Raw genomic sequence first — 22377 nt, 5'->3', positions numbered from 1 at the left:
TATTCTAGAGAACCCACATCATCAGCACCTTGAAGTGCTTAGACTTTTTTGTCAGACCTACACTGCCAGATTAATTTGTGCAATTGTTATTTGTTCCTTGGCTTGACCCTCTGAAATCCAGTGCCTCCCTGGCCAGTGTCTGTTGGTGCCCTGGAGTCCAAATGGGCTCAAAACCTTCCAAGTTTATGCTCACAACAAACAAGGGTGATGAAAACTCTTCCACCCATGAGATTAAAGTTGAAAATACCTCCTTCATTCTTCACAGGAAGCCTGTGGCAAGAATGGGAACGGAGTACAGATCTTCCAAGCTTCAATCTGGATTTTTGAACAGGTCTTACTTCCTCCCTGAGTACTCACTGTGTGTTAATGCTTTAGAAATGCCTTTTTTAGAGAGCAGACAAAGAAACTTGTTCATTGGTTGCTGATGCTTAAAACCACAGACATTTCTTTCTGATTCTATGGTCAGAATTTTCATCAAAATGCAAACCCCAGAGAAGCAAGGACATTGTAAATGGTGCCACGAAAATATTCACATTAAAGCTCAGGGCTTGATTAAAGAGTTATGTACTTCTCTAAAATAAGAAAATTTAAAAACATCTGGGCAGACTTGCTGAGATCTTATACAGCAGAGTATGTGGAAAAAATCATCTGTAAACCTTTTAATGTTCATTTGAATATAATTATTTCAAAGGATTGATAAAAAGTGTATTTTAAGTTAGCAACAAATTAAAAGTTTAGGAAAGAAAACTCAGAGGCTACTTTATTGTCTTTACATCTCTCTTTAAAATCACACTAATTTTCCTTTCCAACACTATTTTATTGCATTAAAATATAACCATGCTAGAAAAATTTCTCATTATGTTAGCAAAAATGAATGCAAGGTAGATAGTATACTAACACAATGACTGTAATCTGCTAATACAATAAGGCCTTCCTATTATGTTTAAGGAAGAATCCAGTTCTTGATCATTTTGACACAGTTTGAAAACACCGTTTCAAAAGGATAGAATGTGGCATATTTTCTGCTTAAGAAAGTTTCTTATGTCCTCATTTACTGCTAAAAAACCAGATAATAGTGAAAAATTTATGTTGGAGTAGATTTCATTTCTGCACTAGGAAATTGTGTATATTTTGTGGAAACAAGCATGTACAGGAGTGTTTGTGATTAGCTAAACATGTTTTCAAACCTATATTCAAGGAACTAGCACAGGCCTTCAGTATGTTCTATAACTGGCCTAAAAATGTGAATTACACAGTGAGAACCTGCCGTGGGGACCTGGCACATACACAGCCATCAGCTTTTCTGGGATCTGACAACTCTGACCGTCTCTGTGACTGGTACCCATTAAGAGAGTTTCAAAAAGAAATCTGAAAAAATACACCATCAGAACTGGGACTCCTGGTAGTATCTGTAAATATCCAACAGCAGGTAGAGGAAGAGATAAAGAGAAAATTGCCTAGAACTTGACAAATCATAGAGTTTAATTGCAGTAGTCCTTCCTTCTAAAGTTCAAGTCATTTTTAATAACAGCATCAGAAATAGCTAAGCTGTAATTACTGTGTTGTGCCAGTTTGATGTTCCACAGGAATCTCAGAGGCATGACTCGTTTCATTCATGAGAGTTGTTGTTTGGCAGGTCTCCAGGACAGGAATTCAAGTGAGAAAGGAAATTAGATCAGTTGACCAAAAGGAAATAAATCAGATTATTTGAATATTTGCTCAATGGGGAACAGTAAATTGCCATCAGAAGAATTCGACACTGAATCCAGTGTTGGCCACAATAGCAACGCTCACAAATTTGATGTAAGGACATCAGGATTGGTCACAAGGCTGTGCCTTGTATTTTCTTCTGCAGATAAAAAGACTTTATATATTATTTCAACATAAAAACCCAGCAGTATGTTGCAAATTCTGATAAGTAGCAAATAATCTCTTTCGTTGTTTCATCAAGCATTGACTTTGTGAATATAAATACTTCTGGACTGATGAAAGTCCAGCAGCACCATTTTTGACCTCTTGTCACCATTTTTCCTATGGAAGAACCTGTGAGAAGTCAGAATTTTTTAGTGGGAGGACTGGAGATTACCATGAAAATGTGGCTTTTAAAATGACAAGTACATTTAATTTTTAATTATAAATGCAATTAATGTGGATATTTGAGTACTTCATTTGTGTGCACTACCAGTGCCATGCTTGCTACAAATTGGTTGTGGATACTAAATAAGGAGCACGATGTTTGGATACAGATTAAGTAATGAAATTAAATATGCCTTCTGAAAATGCATCCCTACCAAATATATAAATTTACAGGTCATAAAAGTATCACACACCTTTTAATTTTTTTGAGTGTGTTCAAATTTGGTCACATTAAGAAAATATCATGGAGCTTAATGGTCTAACAACTCATTAGAACAAATGGCAGTGAATATCCAGTATCAATACAGTTATTAATTACCAGTTATCTGTGTACCAAATACAACCAATTATTCAATGTAAATAAAATAACTCTCTTAAAAATTGATTTCCCAGATGAGAGGAAAATCTAGTTAGCAAGCTGAGTGTGAAATTTACATGTAGTTCATGAAAAAATGATTACTTACGGAATTAATTGATTTTAGAAATGAATCTGAGGATGTAAAACTATGGCATAAAAAGGAAAGCAATCTGAAGATCTGGTTTATGTCCATGAGAAAGGCATTTAATTTTTCCTTCCAGCCAATCCCAGAAGCTGGGATCAACCAAGAAATCCCTACTCAAAGCCATAATCCCAATTATCCATCTTCATAACACTTGCCCTTTTCTCATTCCCCTCTTGCTTGTCCACAACTGGGTCATGTTGTGCTTTGGGGTCAGCAACTCCTTTCTCAAAAGTCTCATTATAATACTGAGATACAATTTTCAACCTGTCAAATTGTCACTCAAAAGTACATCTTCTCACAAATTATTTGGAAGATGGGAACCTCCTGTCCTTCAGACACATTTCAGTGCTAGTGATGTCAGCCTTGTCCCTTCATCTTTTCCCTGTGCCTCCCTTCCTATTGCTCCTTCTGTGCAAGATGTTCTTGCTGAATCAAATTCAAGCTGCTCCTAAATACTTGTGCCGCACCTGTGAAAGCTGAAAGGACAAGGTGCAACAGAATCTTCCAGAGAAACAAGTCCTTTGCTCTGCACAGACTTTGCATTTTTGTGTTTTTCTCTTTACCACATTAATCCAAGGCACTATTGGGAACTTTGGAAGGATTTTTCAATTCTTGAAGATTATGACCCTCATCATTCTGTCCCAGCTTAAACATTTTGCTGTGGCTTAACTACAAGGCTTACTGTTGGAAGAGATTTCATATTCCTTTATGGCAGCAAGGATTGCTGTACAACTTGATGCTTGTCCTTCTTCTGAAAGAAGCTCAAGTCTGATGAGCAGCAGCTGAGGGAGCTGGGGGTGTTTATTCTGGAGAAATAGAGATTGAAAGGGTAACCTTATTGCTCTCTTCAACTCGCTGGCAGGACTTTGGAGCCAATCTGGTGTCAGGCTCTGCTCCCAGGGAATAAAAGATATGATGGGAAGATATGATGGCCTTCTGCTGCATCAACTGTCATTAATAATTACATTGTCATTAATAATGTTATTGCCGGACATTAGGAGTAATTGTTACACTGAAAGAATGACTAAACATTGGAATGGGCTGTCCAGGAAGGCGGCGGAGTCACCGGCCCTGGCCGTGCTCAAGGAAACGCTGCACACAGCACCCGGCGTCATGGCCTGGCCGACACAGCAGCATTGGGTCGTAAGTTGGACTGGGTGATCTCGAAGGCGTTTTCCAACCTAAATGACTCTGAGACTCCGAAAGCTGCTAGCCGGCACACGCGGCCCCCTCAGCCCCCCTCAGGCCCCCACATCCCCGCTCGGCCCCCTCAGGCCCCCACATCCCCGCTCGGCCCCCTCAGGCCCCCACATCCCCGCTCGGCCCCCTCAGCTCCCCCGAGCGCTGCCAGCCGCGCCCGCCGCGCCCGCCTCGCCCCGGGACACCCCGGCCCCGCCCCGCTGCCATGGCGACCGGCGCGCCCGCTGATTGGCTGCGCCGCCCCGCCCAATCCGCGCGCGGGGTGTTCCGGCGGTGCCAAGATGGCGGCCAGGTAAACACGGCCGCGGGCGGCGGGCGCGGGGCCGGGAGGGCTCTGAGGGGGCTCCGAGGGGGCTCCGGCAGCGCCGCCGGCCGTGCGGGGACTGGCGGGAAGGTGAGAGCCGGCTGCCTTCCCCTAGGCTGGCGTGGAGCTGGGTTTCTCTTCGCGTCGCTGCCTCCGGAGCGGGCCCCCCTCGTTTCCCCGGCCTGCCGCCTCCGCGGAGCGGCTGTTCCCTGTTCCGGCGGCCAAGGGAGCTGCGTGTGCTCCTCAGGGAAATTGCCCCTGCGGAGGCACGGGACGCGTTTGCTACAGTGTCGCCCCTAAACTGAAAGGAGGTGCTAGCAAACGCATAGGGACACAACTTAAAAGAACAAGGAGTGGGGGGGGAAAAGCCAGTATTCTCAGCCTCTGTAATCAAGTTGTCTTCTTTCTGAAATAGTAAGTATTAGGACCTTTATAACGTGCTTGTCAAAAACGTGTAATTATAGTTATGTAAGAAGCAAAAATATTTCTGATGACGTGTTTTGCCTTATCTGTTTCTCTCTTCTGCAGGTTGTTTTTGTGTTGGGATGGGTAATCTGGTGTCTTTGCAGTGACTTGAAATAGTTTGGACTTACTCAAACTGGAAGATGTGGAGTGGGCTGTTACCTCCAGGACTGAATGAAAGTGATGTTGATCTGAGTTCTGATGATGGAGACGAATCGCCTGATTCCTGTTCAAAGCAAGAAGCAAAAGAAGATACTGAAAGAGTTCAGGGGACTGGGCAGGAAAGTAATACCAGCAGTGAACCTATTGTACCAGTGACAGATGAAGACAGTGAATCTCAAACGTGCCCTCCTGGAGTTTCTGTAAATATCTGGAATGTATGTATCACTACAGGTCTCCAGATGAATATAATTCAGTGTACTCAAATGGCTGATTTTTAGCTTAAAATAATTCAGTGTTGGATAGTCAATATACAGATCTGAAATTAGATATAATATGATCTGAGTATACAAACCTTAAATAGTCTAAAGCAAGGTGAACAGGAAGGAAATGATTAGGTGGTAGTTTGGTGGTGATTGAAAGCACAGCAAGAAGTTGTCATAACTATACAGTTGCATAGAACTTGTGTTTTCAATGGTTTATGGGCTCTGAGCTGCTTGGTAGGGGCTTTCTGCATTGTTAAGGATTTACAGCTCAGTGTTTCAGCCTCTCTGGGGGATACCTGGGAAGGGGAGGTGTGCCCTGTTGCTTGCTGCAGGGCTTAATTGCAAACAATCAGACTCAAGAGTTCCTTACAGCCTCCTGATTTTGCAATTACATGTAAAGACTGGGGAAAGCAGAAAACCCTTATCAAAACAATGTGTTCCAGGCTTTGGATTCAAAGTAAGAATTGGCAAAAAATAGTTGCCCTCTTTCATCCCTCAATCCTTGTAGGCAGCCTGCTGTGCGAGGACCAGGCTGTCACTAATTTGTGGATTACAGACTGCCAGCTGGGCAATAGAAGTACATGGTGTAGCTCAGGAGTGCACAACAAGCAAAAGTGTGTTCTGTCTCACATCCCATAAGAGAACTGTCAGATCTGAACAGTCATGGGATGTAGGGAGGGCAGAAAGTCAGAGAGAGGTGATCAAAGATTAGCACCAATACCAGTTTAACACCATCAGAGTCGCGTGGTCTTGATTTATAAATTGGGATATAATAAGTGACACAAGGCATTGTGGATAATTAAACATTTCTCTATGTAATTTCTTAAAAATGGGGGAAAAATTAAAAATATTGACTTGCTTTTTCATAATCTTGTAGAAATTTGTGGAGCTTCAGAAGAAACACCGTGAAATGAAAATGCAAGTAAAAGAGGAAAACAGATGCCGGAAAAGAAAGCGCCGCCGAAAAGGTGGGGTTTTTTTTAGATTAACAGAATTCATATTTTTCAAATTGAATTAGTATCAATACATGCTGTTTTGTAGGGTTGGTGTTTTTGGTTTTTGAGGGCTGGTTTTTTTTAAGTTAATAATTGTATTCTAGCTGTTATCTAGGATTGTATTTTTCCACTTGCATACATCACTTGCAGGGTTGTAGTGAGGTTGTTGATTGCTACATAGAATGCAAGTAATATATTTGTCCTCTTCTTAAAAAGGAGGCAGAGCTTACTCAGTTAATACTGATTTATAATGGTGAAGTGTATTACAGTAGTTCCATGAAACTTAATTTTGTACATTTGGTTAAAACTTCCCAGGTATTGCGGGAATTTCTTACAGCTAAGTGGTTTAAATCCACATGAACGTTGGGTAAAAATCCCAGTATGTTGATCTTTCAAAGGAAATGTGACCAATTACAGCTCTGTTAACTTCATTGGATGCTGTGGGGTATCACTGTGTAATGTTGGATTTTTTTTCTTTTTTCTTCCCCTTAGCAAAACAGAGAAAGACCGATGAAGTGGCTAAGAGGTATAACCAGGTCAATGGGATTACCTGAGGTCTGTTAGTAGCAGGGAAAACTAGTAATAAGCTCAACCACATTCATAGCCAAAGCCTAGCTTTCAGCACTGTGTAAAATATCTTTTAAATTTGTTCGGTGTCTCTGTTGGGCAGGCTGAATTTTTACTAGTGATTGCTTGTTGTAGTGTTATTGCTTGATTTTAAAAATCACCACAAATATGTTATTTAATGTAACTTTTAACAGACTTGCTATGTTCTTGCTTGTTCCTTCATACAAGTTGTTGTTCACCCTGCTCCTTCAATTCTTTTTCCTCCTTGGCAGTGTTAGGTTTATGGTTAGACTCGATCTTAAAAGAACTTTTTCAACCTAAATATGGTGTTATGATTCTATCAGCTTGCTTTTAAGATTGTGAAATTGCACATACAAAGGGGAAGGAATAATTTATCTTAATTTAAAAACTGAATGGGTGAAAAGGCCATGTCTACCAAATGGAACTGTTTATTTTAGCTTTGAAAGGTTGTGGAAGGGGAAGTGGTTATAGTAATGACTTGTTTGTGTGTTTGTTTTTAGTAGTCAGCAGTTGGAAAACGAAGACAAATGGAAAGAACTTACACAATATTTTGGAATCAATGATAGATTTGAATCACCTTTGAACAGCAGGGCTCCACAAAAGGTGACTGTTATTACAAAGGCAGTGTCATCTTGTATGTGGCAGTAAAAGAGCTTGTCCTTAACTGAGATAGGAATGAAACAGATGCTATTTGAGAGTAGAGCATACAATCACTCTGAGGAAGGATGATTTTGTGAACTTTTTAAATAAATGTCCTTAAATGGTTGCTGTGCTTTCTCTTAAGACCATATCCAGGCTTGTTTCCTGTCTGGTTTTGTTTTCTCCTGTTGTGAGAGAGAGAACACATCATATGCATTGTTTAACTTTTCCTTTTGTTTTGCTTCATCGTTTTTTAACTTTAAAATGTGTCACATAAACCTTCAGTTGTCACCAGTAGCTACAAGAATTAAAGCAGCAAACCTAGCATACATTTTTACTGGATTCATAACACATTATATTCATAAATATTACAGTGTAACTAGTCATATCTGAAATAATTGGCAAACATGATGGATAAGTTAAGAATCTCACTATACTGTGAGTTTCTGGTAGGGCTGTTGGTTCTGTAGTATCTCTTACAAAGCTCTTTGTAAGTTCTGTTACATGAAATGTTCAGTTAGCTCCCTTTAGGATAATTTCTGTGTTTTTTCATTTTCTTAGAGTTTCTATGTGCAGGTCATGAAGATTTGTTTGCTTCTTACTTTTGGTGGCTATTTAGTTGTCATTAAAGTGCTCAGGATAGATCTGGAATGAGGCCCAAAGTGTTAAAATGCAGATGGTTTCATTGTAATTTCGGGGATATTATCACTAGTGGAAGATATGTCTTGTTATTTTCAAAAAAGGCATCTTAACAGAATTTACCATCAATGCAACTACCAACTGTGCCTTTTTTTTTCATCTACCCCCTGAAGTAATTCAAATGTAGTGTTTGCAGATCACTGTTTCTCAAGAATTCCATTAGCTTTTTCACTTTTTATCTCTTAAAAAAGCGTATGTTATGGAACTGTCAAATGTATTTTCTTCAGCTTCACTAATATTTAAAACCAGTGAGGCTGTAAATTCTTTTGTTATGAGACTGAGGTTTTTTTGTGAAATTCTGAAGTCAGTGCTACCCTTCTGTATTCCATCAGAAGTTTACAACTATGATTTCCAGGAAATAGTTACTTTTTATTGTTATGCTATTTGTAAGTGTTGCCATTAAACAACTTATGTTTACCTCTGAAAATAAGAAAACAGCCTTAAAATCCTGAAGCTTTTTTGTTGTTTTCCACAGAGCTGCTAGAATTTTTAATTTATTAACACAGTGGAGTGGCTTTGTGCCAGAACTCTGTTTTTTGGGTAAAGATAAGATCTTAGAGCTGTAACGATACAGTAGTAATTGCTATTCTTCATGTTACCTGACACATATATTTCACATTTTGTTTAGAAAGCTCCAGGGATGGAAGAGATAAGCCAGATCTTCAGATGAAATTTTATTGTGACAGGCATAAACTAGCCCGTGTAATTTTTTTAACCTATAGTATTATCCTGCACATAAGGTGGAACTAATGCAATGATTTGTGCTCAGGTGGCCTCTCAGTGAATTCTTAATTATACTGTCCATTACAATACACAGACAGAGTGATTTGTGGTACACAGAAATTACAGGTTTATGCAGTGTCTTAAAGAATTTTAGGAAAGAAATAATTTTATAAAGGAGGTATTCCCTTTAAATATGTTCTTTCTGTTCTAAAGGCATTTACCTTTTTTTATTTTCCATAGTCTGGCCTTGAACTGAGCATAGAGAAGTGTGTGGCTGAAGGTGACATTACCAGGGCTGAGGAGCTGAGTGACAGATTAGCCATTCGTGAGGTAAGTGAGCTGTTTACAAAAACTCTGAAAAGTCATTTAGTTTTGCACATCTGGACTAAAACTGTCATGAGTAAAACAGCATTAAAGATTGTTTGCAGCATCTTTCCTGTTTCCTGAGCAGATTCCTGTCAGTGACTGAAGGACTTTGCTGCTGATTTAGCAATGCTTGGACAGCTGTAGCTGTGTTTAAGAATTGAAAATACAGCCATGAACTGTCCCAAGTAACCTTGCTTTAGAGCCTTGCTGCTCACTCCACAACTCAGAGGAGTTGGTATCGGTCATCTGCACTGAGCTTTTGATTTTTCTCTACATTGCAAGCCAAGAGGGCAGGAGTAGGATATTCCCTTCCTCTCAGTTCCCTGAGGATACTTACGAGGATAAGTTTTTTTTGCATTACCTCACCCATGAGCTTGGGAAGCCTGAAGACAGGTAGAGATTTAGCAAGCCTAGAGCAAATAAGGACATATGAATCCCAAGCTGTATGCCAATACTTTCCTGTGTATTCATGTGCTCAGGAGTTAATGGCTGGAAGAATTCTGAAGAAGGATGGGAATAGATGGATGTCTCTCTGTACTACTGTTGTAGCCTTAGAATTGTGTTGGATATTTTTTTCTCCTTGTCATAATTGTTCAGTGTATAAATACATACCTAAAAACAAGTCCAGAGTAACACAATTTCTTCAAGATGTTGTCTTGTTAGTTGGTGTAGCTGAGTAATTTCATGAAAGCTGTGCTCTCTTTGCCACAAAAAACTTTAAATCTGTATGTACTGCTTAGTGAATACTTAAAACTGGTGAGGAATTTATCAGATAGCTCTGGTAACTTCATTTAAGAAGTTGTTCAATTTGTGCACATAGGGTAGGTGGTAACAGCTGAAGTAAAAATAGCTGAAGTCCAGAAAAGCTGTTTTCCCCACTGCCAGTTGTACATAGGGGAGAAAATGCAGAGGGAAAAATTAGGATAAAAGGATAGTTGAATAATTTTGAAACCAGGTAAGAAAAATAAAGTATTATTTCAGTGAGTGGAGAAGCAATCTTTTTTAAGTCACCTGAGTAGTATGATTTAAGCTATAAATTTTCTTGATTTGTAATAAAAAATAATTATATAATTTCTGCTTTCATTCCTTCATCTTGCATATTCTTCCATCTTCATAGCGGTAATGGGAATTTTCTGTCCACTGTATATGCTTGCAAAATTCAAAGGTATTAGAAAAGGATTAGGAAGGCAAAGACAAATTTTGACTGCTTCTCATTCTCATACAAATATTTTAAATGTTTCTTAAATACAGTGTTTTAAACTAATCTTTAATGTAAAATTGCAGATTTAAATCTGTTTAATGCAATGTATTACAATATTGTGATGGCTTTAAAAACAGATGGCTTTTGAAGTGGGAAATACAATTCTTAAGGTTCTCTGAGGTTAGGTAAAAGTAACCATTCCTCAGTGAGTGTTCTTATAAAATCATTAAACTCCTCCATTTAGTCACTCAGGGCAGTTACTAATGACTAGACTCTTATCTGCCTTGTCACCAGTGATCACAAAACTTCAGTCTGCAAAGATAACAGCTATTGACAGTGGTAGGAATGTGTCCTGATGTTCCCTTTAAGTGTGACCAGCTTCTGACTGTTTTATTACCTTTCATGTGTACAACATGAAAAACACTTGCTGTTCTCCTTCACAAATGTCATTATCCCATCTCCTCTAAAGTGGTTGGAGTATTATAATCAATAAAACATACTGAGGTTCTAGTGCAAATTGTTTGACTATAAAAACAAATTAATGTAAGAAGTTTTAAGGTTTTGTAATATTTATGATAAACTGTTATCTGATTTTGGTAGCCATGGGATTATACATCTAGCATATCCCAGGTGCTACAGCAGTGTATTATTATTTGTGGAACATTAGCTCCAAATTGTTGACTTTCAAATATTAGCATGTTGTAATTCTGAAAACAAAATGCTTGAAACATTATTAGTATTCACAGCCTTGACTTGGTTTTGGTTAAGTGGGTTTATCTGAACAAATAGTATGTTGAAAGAAGGAAAACTCAAATGACTGGCTTGATCTCTCATGAGGAGTTCTGTGGAGGCAGAATCCATGTGAATTCGCTGGGGTTCTCTGCTCTTGTAAAGATGTGCTCCATTGCTCACTGCAGGGTTCATTTTGTTTTGTGATTTTCAGAACCTCTTTTCTTTTTAAATGGACTTTTAATGGATCTTTTACCTTTTTTTTTCCCCAAGGAAATTGTTGTAAAAGTGACTGTTTCAGTGAAGAGCTATGAAAAGAGGATTTGATTATGGAAGAGATTGATTGAACAGCCATTGTTTTGTATACAAGTACAGTTAATAAAATATTGCTTTCATGTTGTATAGTATTCATTGAATTGCTGCTTTTCTTCTCCTAGCAGTTTACAGAAATGTCCATTTTAATATACAGTGCCTCTAAGAAGCGAGTTAATTTTTAAATTAGGTGGCTATTTGTATCCCTCTAACTTCCAAATGCAGCACAGCTCTGTGAGCAAGTCAGGCATGGAACTGTACTGTGGCTGTATTGAAGTACACCACTTCTGAAGTGGAGTAATAAGTGGATGAATTATTGTTCTTTTATCTCAACTCCATCTCTTTATGTATAGTTTTCATTTTTCTTGAGCAGTGTTACAGGGCTGGGGACAGAGTGTGTGAGAAACAGCTGTCTGGTGTTTGGGGTGCAGCCCCCCTTGCAGCCATGTGAGAAATGTTCAGTGGGTAGGTGTTCTTTTTGAAATCAGGTGTGTGGGGTTTTAATCGGCACCATTTTCTTTTGCAAGAAGCAGTGACTGGAACCTGCTGATAAAGCTTTTGCTTTGAGGCACAGATCCCAGAGTTCTTAAAGCCGTTTCCTGCCTTAATAAGTGAAACTAATTTTTGATGTATAACATTTATAAGCCTGTGAAACTGATAGGGCAGCTTCAGTATTTAGAAAAATGAAGCCAAAAATAAACAGATGATGAGTACAGACGGTAAAAACATGTCCTAAAAAGCAAAGGAATGTCAAAATGATGCTGTCAATATCGTATCGTTGTGACACAGTGAGAAAAGGTTTTTTAAAATCAGATTCATTTAAAATCAGTGATGACTTAGGCAATATGCATAATCTAGCAGCTGTCAGTGCATCATGGAATTTTACATTCTAAAAACCTAAATGATACCACTTTCAGGTTTTGGGTCTTCAGGTTTCCAAGTGGTACTTGTTGCAGGTTCTTTAAGGGACACGTTACTGCCTTGCATTAAATGAGGCTTTGGGCAATATAGTATTTGTTGTTTTCTTTGCTTTGACAAATACACACAAATGCTGATTTTAAAACAAAGCTTATCAATCCAAGAGTATTAAAGGTTTTGAAGTGAGAATTAGAACTTTGATACCTCCTGCATGAGGCTGTATTTACTGGTGACTGGATGGGTGAGTTCATATGTAGCTTTGGAGACTGGCTGGTGTGTTCCCCCTTTTTTTGTTGGCATTTGCATTTCTATTATAAAAATGAATTGTATGTATAACTCTGCTGAGTATTTTGTCTAATCTCTGGGCACACCTCACCACCAGGTATTACACCTTTTTCTCCTGTTGTCAGTCATCAGGGTAGCAGATCTCTACCTGTGGCATCCTTGGCCATCCCCACAGCACATTCTCATGTGGGGTATTTTGCTTCCCTGAGAGGTCTGGTGATCCTGAAGTTCTTGATTTCATTATTTTATATTTGAGTGAAGCTTTTACTGAAAAAAATACGCCATCTCTGCATTATGTTGCAGAGAATAATTTAGGCCTTCAGTAGCTCTGCTCCTTCAGCTTCTGGCTGGAGCACCTCAGTGCTGTGATACAATTACAGTGTCCAGTATCAACGGTGCTTTGATAAATGTGCTGAGCAGCAACATGATGCAGGTGGGTCTTACTCCTTAATTCACTGTAGATCTTCAGGCACAGTTAGACTACTGAATTATTTCTTTCATACCTGCAGTACAGTACTGTTAGTATTAAATAACTGAGCAATTCATTGCAGTGTGCATAGTACAATATGCACAGTGTTTATTATTGTAATCCAGCTGCTGCCCTTTTTCATATTACAGGGCTTCCAGCATTGGCAGAATCCTTCACATTTTATAGTTGTGCTTTTCAGATGTAGACTGGCACACCTAAAGCTATTGTTTGAACATTGCATTTAAGGATGACTTACTTCACTTAAGAGATGCCAATTGAAATGTTAATGTTAATGTAGGAGTTACCCCCAAAAAATCTGAGCCTTTTAGAATGAAAGTTATTAAAAGAATAAAGTTTATGTGAATACTTATCTGGGCTGAAATGACATCGTTTTTTGGTGATGCCTTAGGGTAGGATAGCTAAGATCTAATAGTAGCAGGGACTTGGGATATGGAGCTGGGAACAGACACTTGGAATTATGTCAACGTTTTAATGCTTTGTAAAAATCTTTCTGGAATTCTATCTTGAGATGTAATTAACTTGTTCCTACTGTGTTAGTGGGAATCCACCTAGATTTTTTGAAAGAATAAATGTTGATAAATTAGAGCACTGTGACTATGCGTAGCTGGATGTGTTTATCCCTTTGAGTAAGGATGGTATGTACAGATAACTGGTAATTTCACTCTTCTATAAATCAGTTTTAATTTGGGGTGGTACTTGTAAAAATGATTTTCATAGGTAAACCAGAAAATCTTAAAAGATTCCCCACCACCACACCTTAAATATATTTCCAATCTTTTTTCACCCTAGAGAAACAGGTTCTTTTCATAGTGCTTTTGTGCTCAAGTCATGGTTTGGTATCTCAAAATGCAGAATAGTGATTTCTTCTGGCTCTAATATTGTGAGAACTAATCTGACTAAAGCTCAAACTTTGTGTTTGTTGGTGGTTTTTGTGTGAGCTGCCTGGTAGGTAGGTGCCACATTGTCTAAGAACACATTAGCCTGAGGACTGTAACTTGAACACGATTAAATAATCTTGACCATATTAGACTTTCCTGTCAAATGTAACTTTAAAATATTTCACAATTTAGTGTGCTAAATTCCTGTAGCACTTTTCAGTTTCTAAATAGCACAGGTTTGTTCACAACACTTCCTAAGCACTTGGCTTGGTGGCTTCTGGCATTTTGGGGAAAGACTTAAAAAGCTGCAATTTATAGGGACACTGGTATTTAATCAAACGTAAATGAAAGATCTGCATTGTAATTGATGAAATTAATTGGCTATTCAGTGGAATATCATCCTCATGTTACAGCAAGATCAGTCCTGCTGTCATCTTTAAAATTTGGTGCATTGGTTTTGGCCATTTTCTCATGATCAAATTGGTATCTCCTGTCTGCAAGTAACCTCTAGTCATATAAATTAGAAAAGGAAGTTCACAAAGCAGTTTGTTGGTTATAACTGCTGAGAACCATTCTGGCAACTGGTTTCCGTGTGAGGATCTGGGTAGGAAATGATTGACTGTGGTGACATTACTGTTAGAGATGGACAGGAGTTAGTACTTGATGCTGTTCTGTTGGTAAAATAAAATTTCTAAGTCCTGTGCAATGTTCACAATTTCTCACAGTGTTTTTGTGTACCTGCAGTGATGCAATTTTATATGGGGTGTAACCAAGCACAAATTAAGTTGAAACTCTTGCTGTGGAAGAGCTGCCCACCCGCTCCCCCCTAAAAAAAAAAAAAAACTAAAAAAAAAAAGTTTTTTTTTAATCTGAGAAGGATTTCCTTTCTTACCTTAGTAAAGGTGCTTCCAAAGACTCTTCATTGAGGTGGTTTTCTTTTAACCTTTGGAACATGGCAGGGTTATCACCTAGAATTACATTCTTATGCTCCCTTAATTATGTATATCTTTTCCTTAACAAACCTTAAAAAAAGATTTCAGATGTTACAAGTCTAATTAAAGAGACAGACAAAGCACAGTTTATACTGTAGATTTTTTCTGCAGTTCAATTAATCAGCATGTTTTCTCTTTTAATTAAAACCATTTTAGTAAATTAAAGCCCACAGCAAAACACATATATAATTTGTTTGTAATTAGCTCTTAATTGGTGGTAGTTGAAGCTTAGCACCCTTGGTTTCTTTCTTCATGATTGCCATTTTATTAGCAGCCAGTCATTAATTAATCTTTTTTTCTAATTAGCTTATAAAACTGTTGATGGCACATTATTGTAAATGTGATTTTAAGTTCAAAGCTTGTTAATAAGCTTTCTTACTTAGAAGAACAGAGATAAAGAAATTGCTGAAAACAGTACTACAGTTCTTTTTTTAAAACTGCCTTTGTTATAAGGGGGCTCTGTAAAGCATCTAACAGCTTATGGTTAATTTTTTAATGCTGTGTTTTCTCATGAATGGAGGAAGTTACTTGCATTTAAATGTTTAAGTCTAGCAAAGAGCTTAATATTAGAACAGTTTTCTGTCCTTGCTCCATTACTGTGTCATCCAAATATAATTTGATGTTGTAATACACAGCATAAAAATACAACAAAGGTATTACAAAGTATTTTACAGGGGAAGTTGAGCACATCATTGAAAGGGGACAATTTTCACTGCAAAATCCACTCGGTATTCTTGTTTGCTTTATATATTTTATATACGTCAGCAATGGATAACATTCCATAACATAAAAGGAGAAAATCATTGCTAGAGGCAAGCCTGAAATAACTAGATTCATATTTGATGAGAAACTGTAACACTATATTAAAAGGCTGTTTGGCTTCTCTGCTATGATCATAGGATATTTCTGGACCTGTTTGAATATAGATGTTTTGTTGGAGCTTTTGTGGGTTTAATATTTTGTATTTCGTGCCTCAATATTTCTGGGGCAGTTCTTGATTCTGTTGTCTCAGTAATTGCATTATTCAGTGGTTACATTTTACAGTCCTATCTTAAAGACAAGGCTTTGTTTTGTGATATTTAATGTTAAGTGTCCTGATTTGCAAGGAAGTTTTCTGGAAGTTACAGTAGATTTCTGTTGCAACTTAATAAAAATGTTTACTCTTCTTCCTGAACTTTACATTCTATTTCAACTCCAGCCATTTCTTTGCTTGTTTTAAAAGTGTTTTATGATGCTGTGCAAGAAACACTAGAAAGGGATAGCTGACAAGGAAAAAATTAAAAATTGGATAAAAAGTAAATGAATAATGTCATATTACTAAAAAGATGAGAGGCTAATTTGTGCCGACTTTTTGCTAATTTTGTTCAAGCCTCAAAATGAGGAGCTGTCACCCGTTCTGTGTAGCACTGATGACAGTGCCAATGATCCATGAAATAAGCTGCCGCTGGCTTTGTTCTGATAAGAATGAACAAATCTGCACAATGTACGGCTCCCAGAATCTCATTTTCATACTTGCATGCAGGCTAAAAGAAATAAGCTGTTTGCAGGCTTGATTAATCAGACATTTGAGGGTTTTTTGTCTCTTTGATCTCTTTCGTCTCCTAGGTAACTTGCTTGACATTAATGTTGAGCTTGAGTAAAGACAATCAGGAATTGTAGACCAAACTGATATAAAAATTAAAGACCTTAACACTTTAAGTACTCCAGTAATGGTTCCGCTTTACTTCAGAAAACATCTGTTTTCATTTAATTAAAGAACAAAAGAGAATGGCATAAATATTTTTCATAGAGACCTGTTATTCCATAAAAAGTTAAAGTATGATAATTGGTATTTTAAAAAAAATGCCTTGAAAGTGTTCAAAAAGAAGCAAAGCTTCAGATATTTGTTACGAGGTAACAGTTTCAGATGAGTAGGACATTTTCATTTATGCTACATTAAACATCTAGAGTAAGATATTTGACATGATTATTGGTCAACTTCAAAATGGCAAGGGCTTTGCCCTGTCAAAACTAAGTTGTTTTTTAAGTTAGTCTCAAAATACACATATATAGTGTTACAGGGATGAACCATTATATCAGCTTTACTACCCAGTATGATTTACACACTTTAAACCTGTAAAATTGAAAGGAATTTAAAAAAAAAAATGTCGCAGTGCGTTTGCTTGAGGTTATGCAGACGCTTTTACAAATCTTCCAAGTGGCTGTAAAGATGAATGCCTCAAGGGTCTAGCCAGGGCCCTGCTTTTCCAACCAGCTAAAGCCCTTATCTTAAATCCAAGCAAAGTACCATTAATCTTTTTGAAAGACCTTTTATGGCTTTTAATATATCCCAAATTAGAACATTTTACACCCTTGGTTCCTGAAATATGGTGATAAAAAGCCTTTAGAGCTTAATTTTCCTTACTGCGTGCTCTGACCAATTTGCAGTTCTTTGTGATAATGTTTAGACACCTTAATTAAAATGCAGCAAAATATTGGATGTTCTATATGGAAAATGCTGATACTTTGACTACACAAGAAATTGTTGTATATATTTTTATTCATGCTTTCTTACTTCTTTTAAGATTGTATTTTACTGAGTTATCTGATGACCTGAAATGTTAGTGTGGGTTGTTTTTTTTTTTTTTAATGTAAAATCCATTGACCAAGCTTTTATGGATTTCTTCTGTGGGGGGAGCAGGGAGTGAAGAAATATGTCTGGGTTTGGGTGGGAGCAGAAGACATTTAATCTGACTAAAATGTTTCTGTGTTTTTATATGCAACGTTTGTTTTCATGTTGTGAAAATTTGACTCTGTAGCCTAAAAATTATAACAATGCTACAGAATGTTTCTGCTTTTGCTTCCACATACACTGCAGAGGATCTTATTATCCCATTTTTTTCCGTACTTTTCAAAGATGGAAGAACTCATTCTTGTCTTCCAAAAATGCAGATAAAAAGAATTTTCTGCAACACTCTGTTAGAGCTCACTTGTGTATATTTGTACGTGTACAAGTGCTCAATAGGCAACTAGAATACATTTTAAGGAGATTCTGTTATTAATCAAACACTAAAAGTTAATTTTCAAGTGTGTTAGTAGGTAAAATACCTCTAATAAAGGTATGGTTCTGCTGACTGACTTCAGCCATCAGATTACTCTATTGTTTAAACTAATAATTACTCCTGTTTCAATTTAAAAGTAAACATTTTTTTAATATTTTAGGTGAATTTTCTTAAGCCTTTTTATACTGTGATTATATTAAGGTTAATAGCTGCCCTTAACTATTAAGTGACAATGCAATTAAAATAATGTTATGTTTTAGTCTTTGACCTGAAATGTAGCAGTTCAGATGTCAGCATTGAGTTACTGTTAATAAAAAATGCTAATGCTCAGTGGAAAATTGTGTAGATAATAGAGAAAAGTTTTGAAATAACTGGTCACAGTATTTTATGCATCAAGGTGATTGCAAAGGTACATATTTATGACTTTATAACATATGCAAATAGTGGATGAGAAACTTCAGCTTTTTTTTTTTCCTTTTTAAATATTATGTTTATGGAAATATCTATTTTCCTTTTAAACTGTTATGCTCAGCTCCTAACTGCTTGTGTTGCCAGTGTTTAGAGCCTCAAACAAAGCACAAGCTGATGTGCTTGCTGCCTTTCCTTAAAGGCTGCTGCAGAAAGGCTGCTTTCTTCATTCTTGAGCCCTGAGAGGACCATAAGGTAGAAGAGCTTGTAGTGATGCTGGTTAGGGTTGTTTTGTTTTTAGCTTTGTTAACAAAATGATGACCTACCTATTGTGTGTTTGATGGGATAGTTGTGGAAAATGTCAGTGCAGATGTGTTCTTGAGTGCTCTCTCATCTTACCTGGATAAAGCATTTCTCAGAGTAAATATTTGTCTGCATAGATGCTGCAGATTATTCAAGTATATTACCATTAATAGTGGAACTTCAGCCAGGGTGTTAAAGAATATTCTTCTTGGGTCTCCAGTTCCTTGGTGCTCCACATCAGTTTGTAGCAATTTGGGGTAAATGAATTGCATGCTTGTCTTGGAGAATGGCAGTAACTTCTGAGAATGAATTCCTTCATAACTCATAATGTCAAGTCAAGGCAGCAACCACAAAATATAGCTACAAGTTACAAATGCTGATTAAGGGAAATAAACTGTTCATAGTTCACTGTATCTTCCATCTTTTTTACTTTACTTTTCCCTGCCTTTCCCTCCTGTGCTTGACATTCACTAAAGTGAACTTAATTCTTACAGTTTGCGTCTTACAGTTTATGGAAATGCTATTCACCTACATGGAAAGCTGGCATATCATACCCTTACATCTAAAAGATTGTAATGTGGAGATAGACACTAAGGACACTGCATAATTTATTTTTTGACAGACTGATTAAAACATGTCTAGTGGTTCTGCTAAAAAATGTGTGGTGGTAGCAGCTCTTCCTGTATAAAAATGTCTTTTTGGATGTTTTTGACACTGGTAAGGTCTGATTCTATTGTTTTAGCATAGCTGAAGTCACAGACTGGTCCTAATAATGGAGACTGTGTATTTGGATATGTCTGTCTATGTAAAACAAACAAACAGAAGGATCCAGTGAGCTGTTGCCCTTTGCTTTTGTTTTTGAAAATGAAGGATTTGGTGAAAAGGACTCCTTTGCCCCAGGATCCTACATGCCTTTGTATTTCCCTCAAGAGACATTCTTGTTTGTCCAGTCTAATAGTGCATCATCAGCCTAATATTTAAAAGATATTTTAGTATCTATTGACTTTGGAAAAACAATATCAGACTAAGTAATTTGTGAGGTTTAAATTTCATATGAACCATTTGCATCTAATCAGTTTTCCTTTGTTCCTTTTCATGTCTTAGCTTGGTGTGAAAATTGCCAAAGCTGCCGCTTGCCGCAACTTTGTAAAAGCCAAGCAAGAAGCAGAGGCTGCCCAAGAAGCTCAAAAGAAAAGGAAGCTTGCTTGGGGGTAAGTCATTTGAGTATGGAATTAAACATTTGTGGTTTCATTGGCACTAAGTGTGTACAATACACTCTCAGTTAAATGTTTTCTTAGTTGAAATAGGCTTGTGCTAATCTTATTTGTTTAGTTTAACATTATTGGCTTTTGGTGAGCTTTTTTAGGAGTGTATCAGACTTAAGTACAGAGGCTTTATCAGAAATAAAGTGATGGTTGTATCACTATATTTGTCTTCATGTCTTTATTACAGTATTAAAAATAAGTTTTTATTTTTGTTGTTGTTAAGAATAACGTGGTTAAATAACTGAAACACATACACTCATCATTGCTAATGTGGATTTTGTGCTCTGTTTCAGATTTGAAGCCAAGAAAAGATGGGAAACAAAAAGCAACATGGGATACATGTAATCCATCCTGTTTTACTCAGAAGTCAAATACCTGTTGTTACTTGAAGAATTTTTGTGTGCAGCTTATTAAAGCTAAACATAAACCCCCCCAAAACAAAACACAACACGTCAAATGCCTTGTATTTATCTTAATGTTTTCAAACTGCACTATCTTGTTTTGGCACTCTCCTATAAATAATACAGCAAAAATATTATCTAAGCATCAATAATGTGTTAAATTTTCCTTCTAGATGTGAAACCTAAAGGTAATGCATTTTAGGATGAATTTGGAGTCTGGTAGAGAACACTCTGAAGTTGAAATAAAATCCTTGGTCCAAGTGCGTTTTGTGCTGTACTGCAATTATGTGTGGGTATAAGGAGTGGGGTATGTTTCTTCTGGGGCTGCACAGACTAATGCAGTAAGTACTTCTTTTCTGCTTGAAAGGTGGGGGAAGACACTAAATAAGGAAGAGCAAACTCAACCTATCTTTTTTAAACCAAGGGCATTTATAGCCTTAGTAAATATAAACTATTGTTAAAAAAAGCTTAAAAAAAGTCCATCCTCCCTCTCCTGGAAGGATCTGGTACTATTGGTCATATCCTGGTGCCACATTCTTCAGAATATTTCAGATTCCCAGTTTTCTTTTCTTCCTAAGAACACAGGTTTTAAAAGTCCCAGATAAAAATATATAAATACGTATCTTGGAAAAATATCTGAACTGTTACATTGTACAGTTAACTGCACCCAAGATACAAATGCAGATTTTACTCCCAAGTCAAATGTTTTACAGATCAATTAGGATTTGAATGTTTATGTTATAAGATTATAACAAGAATTGATGATAATGTTTCTTCAAAATTGTTCTCAGTGAAAAGTAATACACATTCAAAACTAATAACTTTTCTCCCCGAAGCTCTTGCATATATGTTTAGTCACCACAATGGCTGAATTGAATTGGTAATGTAAATGTCAGTTATTGTTAACCAAGATTAATATGTTTCAGGCCAAAGGTATGGTATTAGTGTAATGGTGATTTACTGTGTAAGTACTTGGGGCTAAAACAACTTGCCAACAAATAGCAATTTGAAGTTTTATGGCAGCAATTCGAAGAGTTCAGGTTTGTTGTCCAAGATGGAATAGTGCATTTTTGTTCAGTAGCCCTCAGGATATTTAGTTCTTTTTTTTAACATCATATTTCTTTCACACAGATGAGAGTTTGCAATATGGTAATCTGCAGTTAGCTGTAATTAGTTATGATGACAGAGTTAAATACAATTGCCAGGATTGTAAACTGGGGCCTAAACAGGTTTCTGCAGCATAACATCATAAATCTCACACTATGGTTTACAAACTACATTGCTTTGCAGACTTTGGTGTGGAAGGAAGCAAGTGCTATCTCTAACGAAGTGTAAATGTGTAATGAAAGTAAATTGCATGTTTGCATGTGTAAACACACTGGTTTACACCATGACCCTACATCAGGATCTTTCTCAGTTCCAAATGTTCCTGTCCAGAAGTTACAGGCCCTCTGTCCATAATTTCTGGGTTTTTTTAAGCATCTGGAAGATGGGTGTTAGATTCAGTTAATCTTTGTTATATACTGAAAAGCAGAATGATGTTGATAATTAATGCCAAACACACCAGCAGCATTCCATTCAGCTTTTAAAAGTATCATTTATTAAATAAGCTATTTTCTTTTTTGCAGTAATTTCTCTTAAGAGTAACAATATTTGTCAAATCAAGATCTTCATCTAATTGCAAGAATCAGTGTTCTTTGTTTGAAAAAGTGCTTTAACAGAAAGCTAAGCCCTCAAAAAGGAGCAATTGCCCAGCTACCTGTAATATTTTACACTAAATTAATTAGTTTTATGTTAGACCATTAATGGTGGAACTGTTTAGGAAGTATGCAGAATATTTGCATCAGGTCACTTGTGTGATGAATTTAAAAATGACCACATTTCTTTTTATCCAGCTAAAGTGTTTGCTTAAAATATTAATTGATTTCCAGTATTGTACCATGTTCAAAAATCTCTAACGGGGAAAATGCAAAAGCCTATTACAGCTTTATAGTGTTCATATAAATACATAAGAAATAATTAATGGAGAACTGTACCTTTAATATCATCTCCCTGAATTGCTGATCTGTTTTTAAATTTCTTGCATTGTGCTGACAGCTTTTTTTTTTGGTAGT

The 22377-nt window shown here is 37.0% G+C and overlaps 1 protein-coding gene across 4 annotated transcripts; it reads left to right on the top strand.

The window, feature by feature from the left end:
- The first annotated feature begins 4098 nt into the window (after positions 1-4098).
- FAM204A (family with sequence similarity 204 member A) lies at positions 4099-20523 on the top strand. Of its 4 annotated transcripts, none has more exons than XM_088059970.1 (8): positions 4099-4131; positions 4672-4982; positions 5908-5998; positions 6518-6551; positions 7114-7216; positions 8915-9004; positions 19702-19808; positions 20156-20523. In XM_088059970.1, the coding sequence occupies exons 2-8, from the start codon at positions 4749-4751 to the stop codon at positions 20205-20207; spliced, it is 711 nt and encodes a 236-aa protein (XP_087916096.1). In that variant the 5' UTR covers positions 4099-4131; positions 4672-4748; the 3' UTR covers positions 20208-20523. The 4 variants fall into 4 exon arrangements, with proteins under 4 accessions (XP_087916096.1, XP_014105603.2, XP_087916097.1 ...); XM_014250128.2 differs by lacking the exon at positions 4099-4131 and adding an exon at positions 4249-4557 and having other exon boundaries at positions 7117-7216; XM_005520783.3 differs by lacking the exon at positions 4099-4131 and adding an exon at positions 4251-4557.
- Positions 20524-22377: the final 1854 nt, after the last annotated feature.

Source organism: Pseudopodoces humilis, chromosome 9, assembly GCF_049639895.1.
Source record: "Pseudopodoces humilis isolate 2021_Gansu_Grassland_sample_001 chromosome 9, ASM4963989v1, whole genome shotgun sequence".
In the NCBI taxonomy this organism is placed as follows: domain Eukaryota; kingdom Metazoa; phylum Chordata; class Aves; order Passeriformes; family Paridae; genus Pseudopodoces; species Pseudopodoces humilis.
The sequence above is the reverse complement of the archived record's forward strand: the minus strand, read 5'-3'. Positions and strand labels throughout refer to the sequence as shown.

Coding starts and splice junctions, on each gene's coding strand:
- FAM204A (XM_088059970.1), top strand. CDS start 4,749: ATGTGGAGTGGGCTGTTACCTCCAGGACTGAATGAAAGTGATGTTGAT. Junction 7,217..8,914: donor ACAGCAGGGCTCCACAAAAG/GTGACTGTTATT, acceptor TATTTTCCATAG/TCTGGCCTTGAACTGAGCAT. Junction 9,005..19,701: donor ACAGATTAGCCATTCGTGAG/GTAAGTGAGCTG, acceptor TTCATGTCTTAG/CTTGGTGTGAAAATTGCCAA.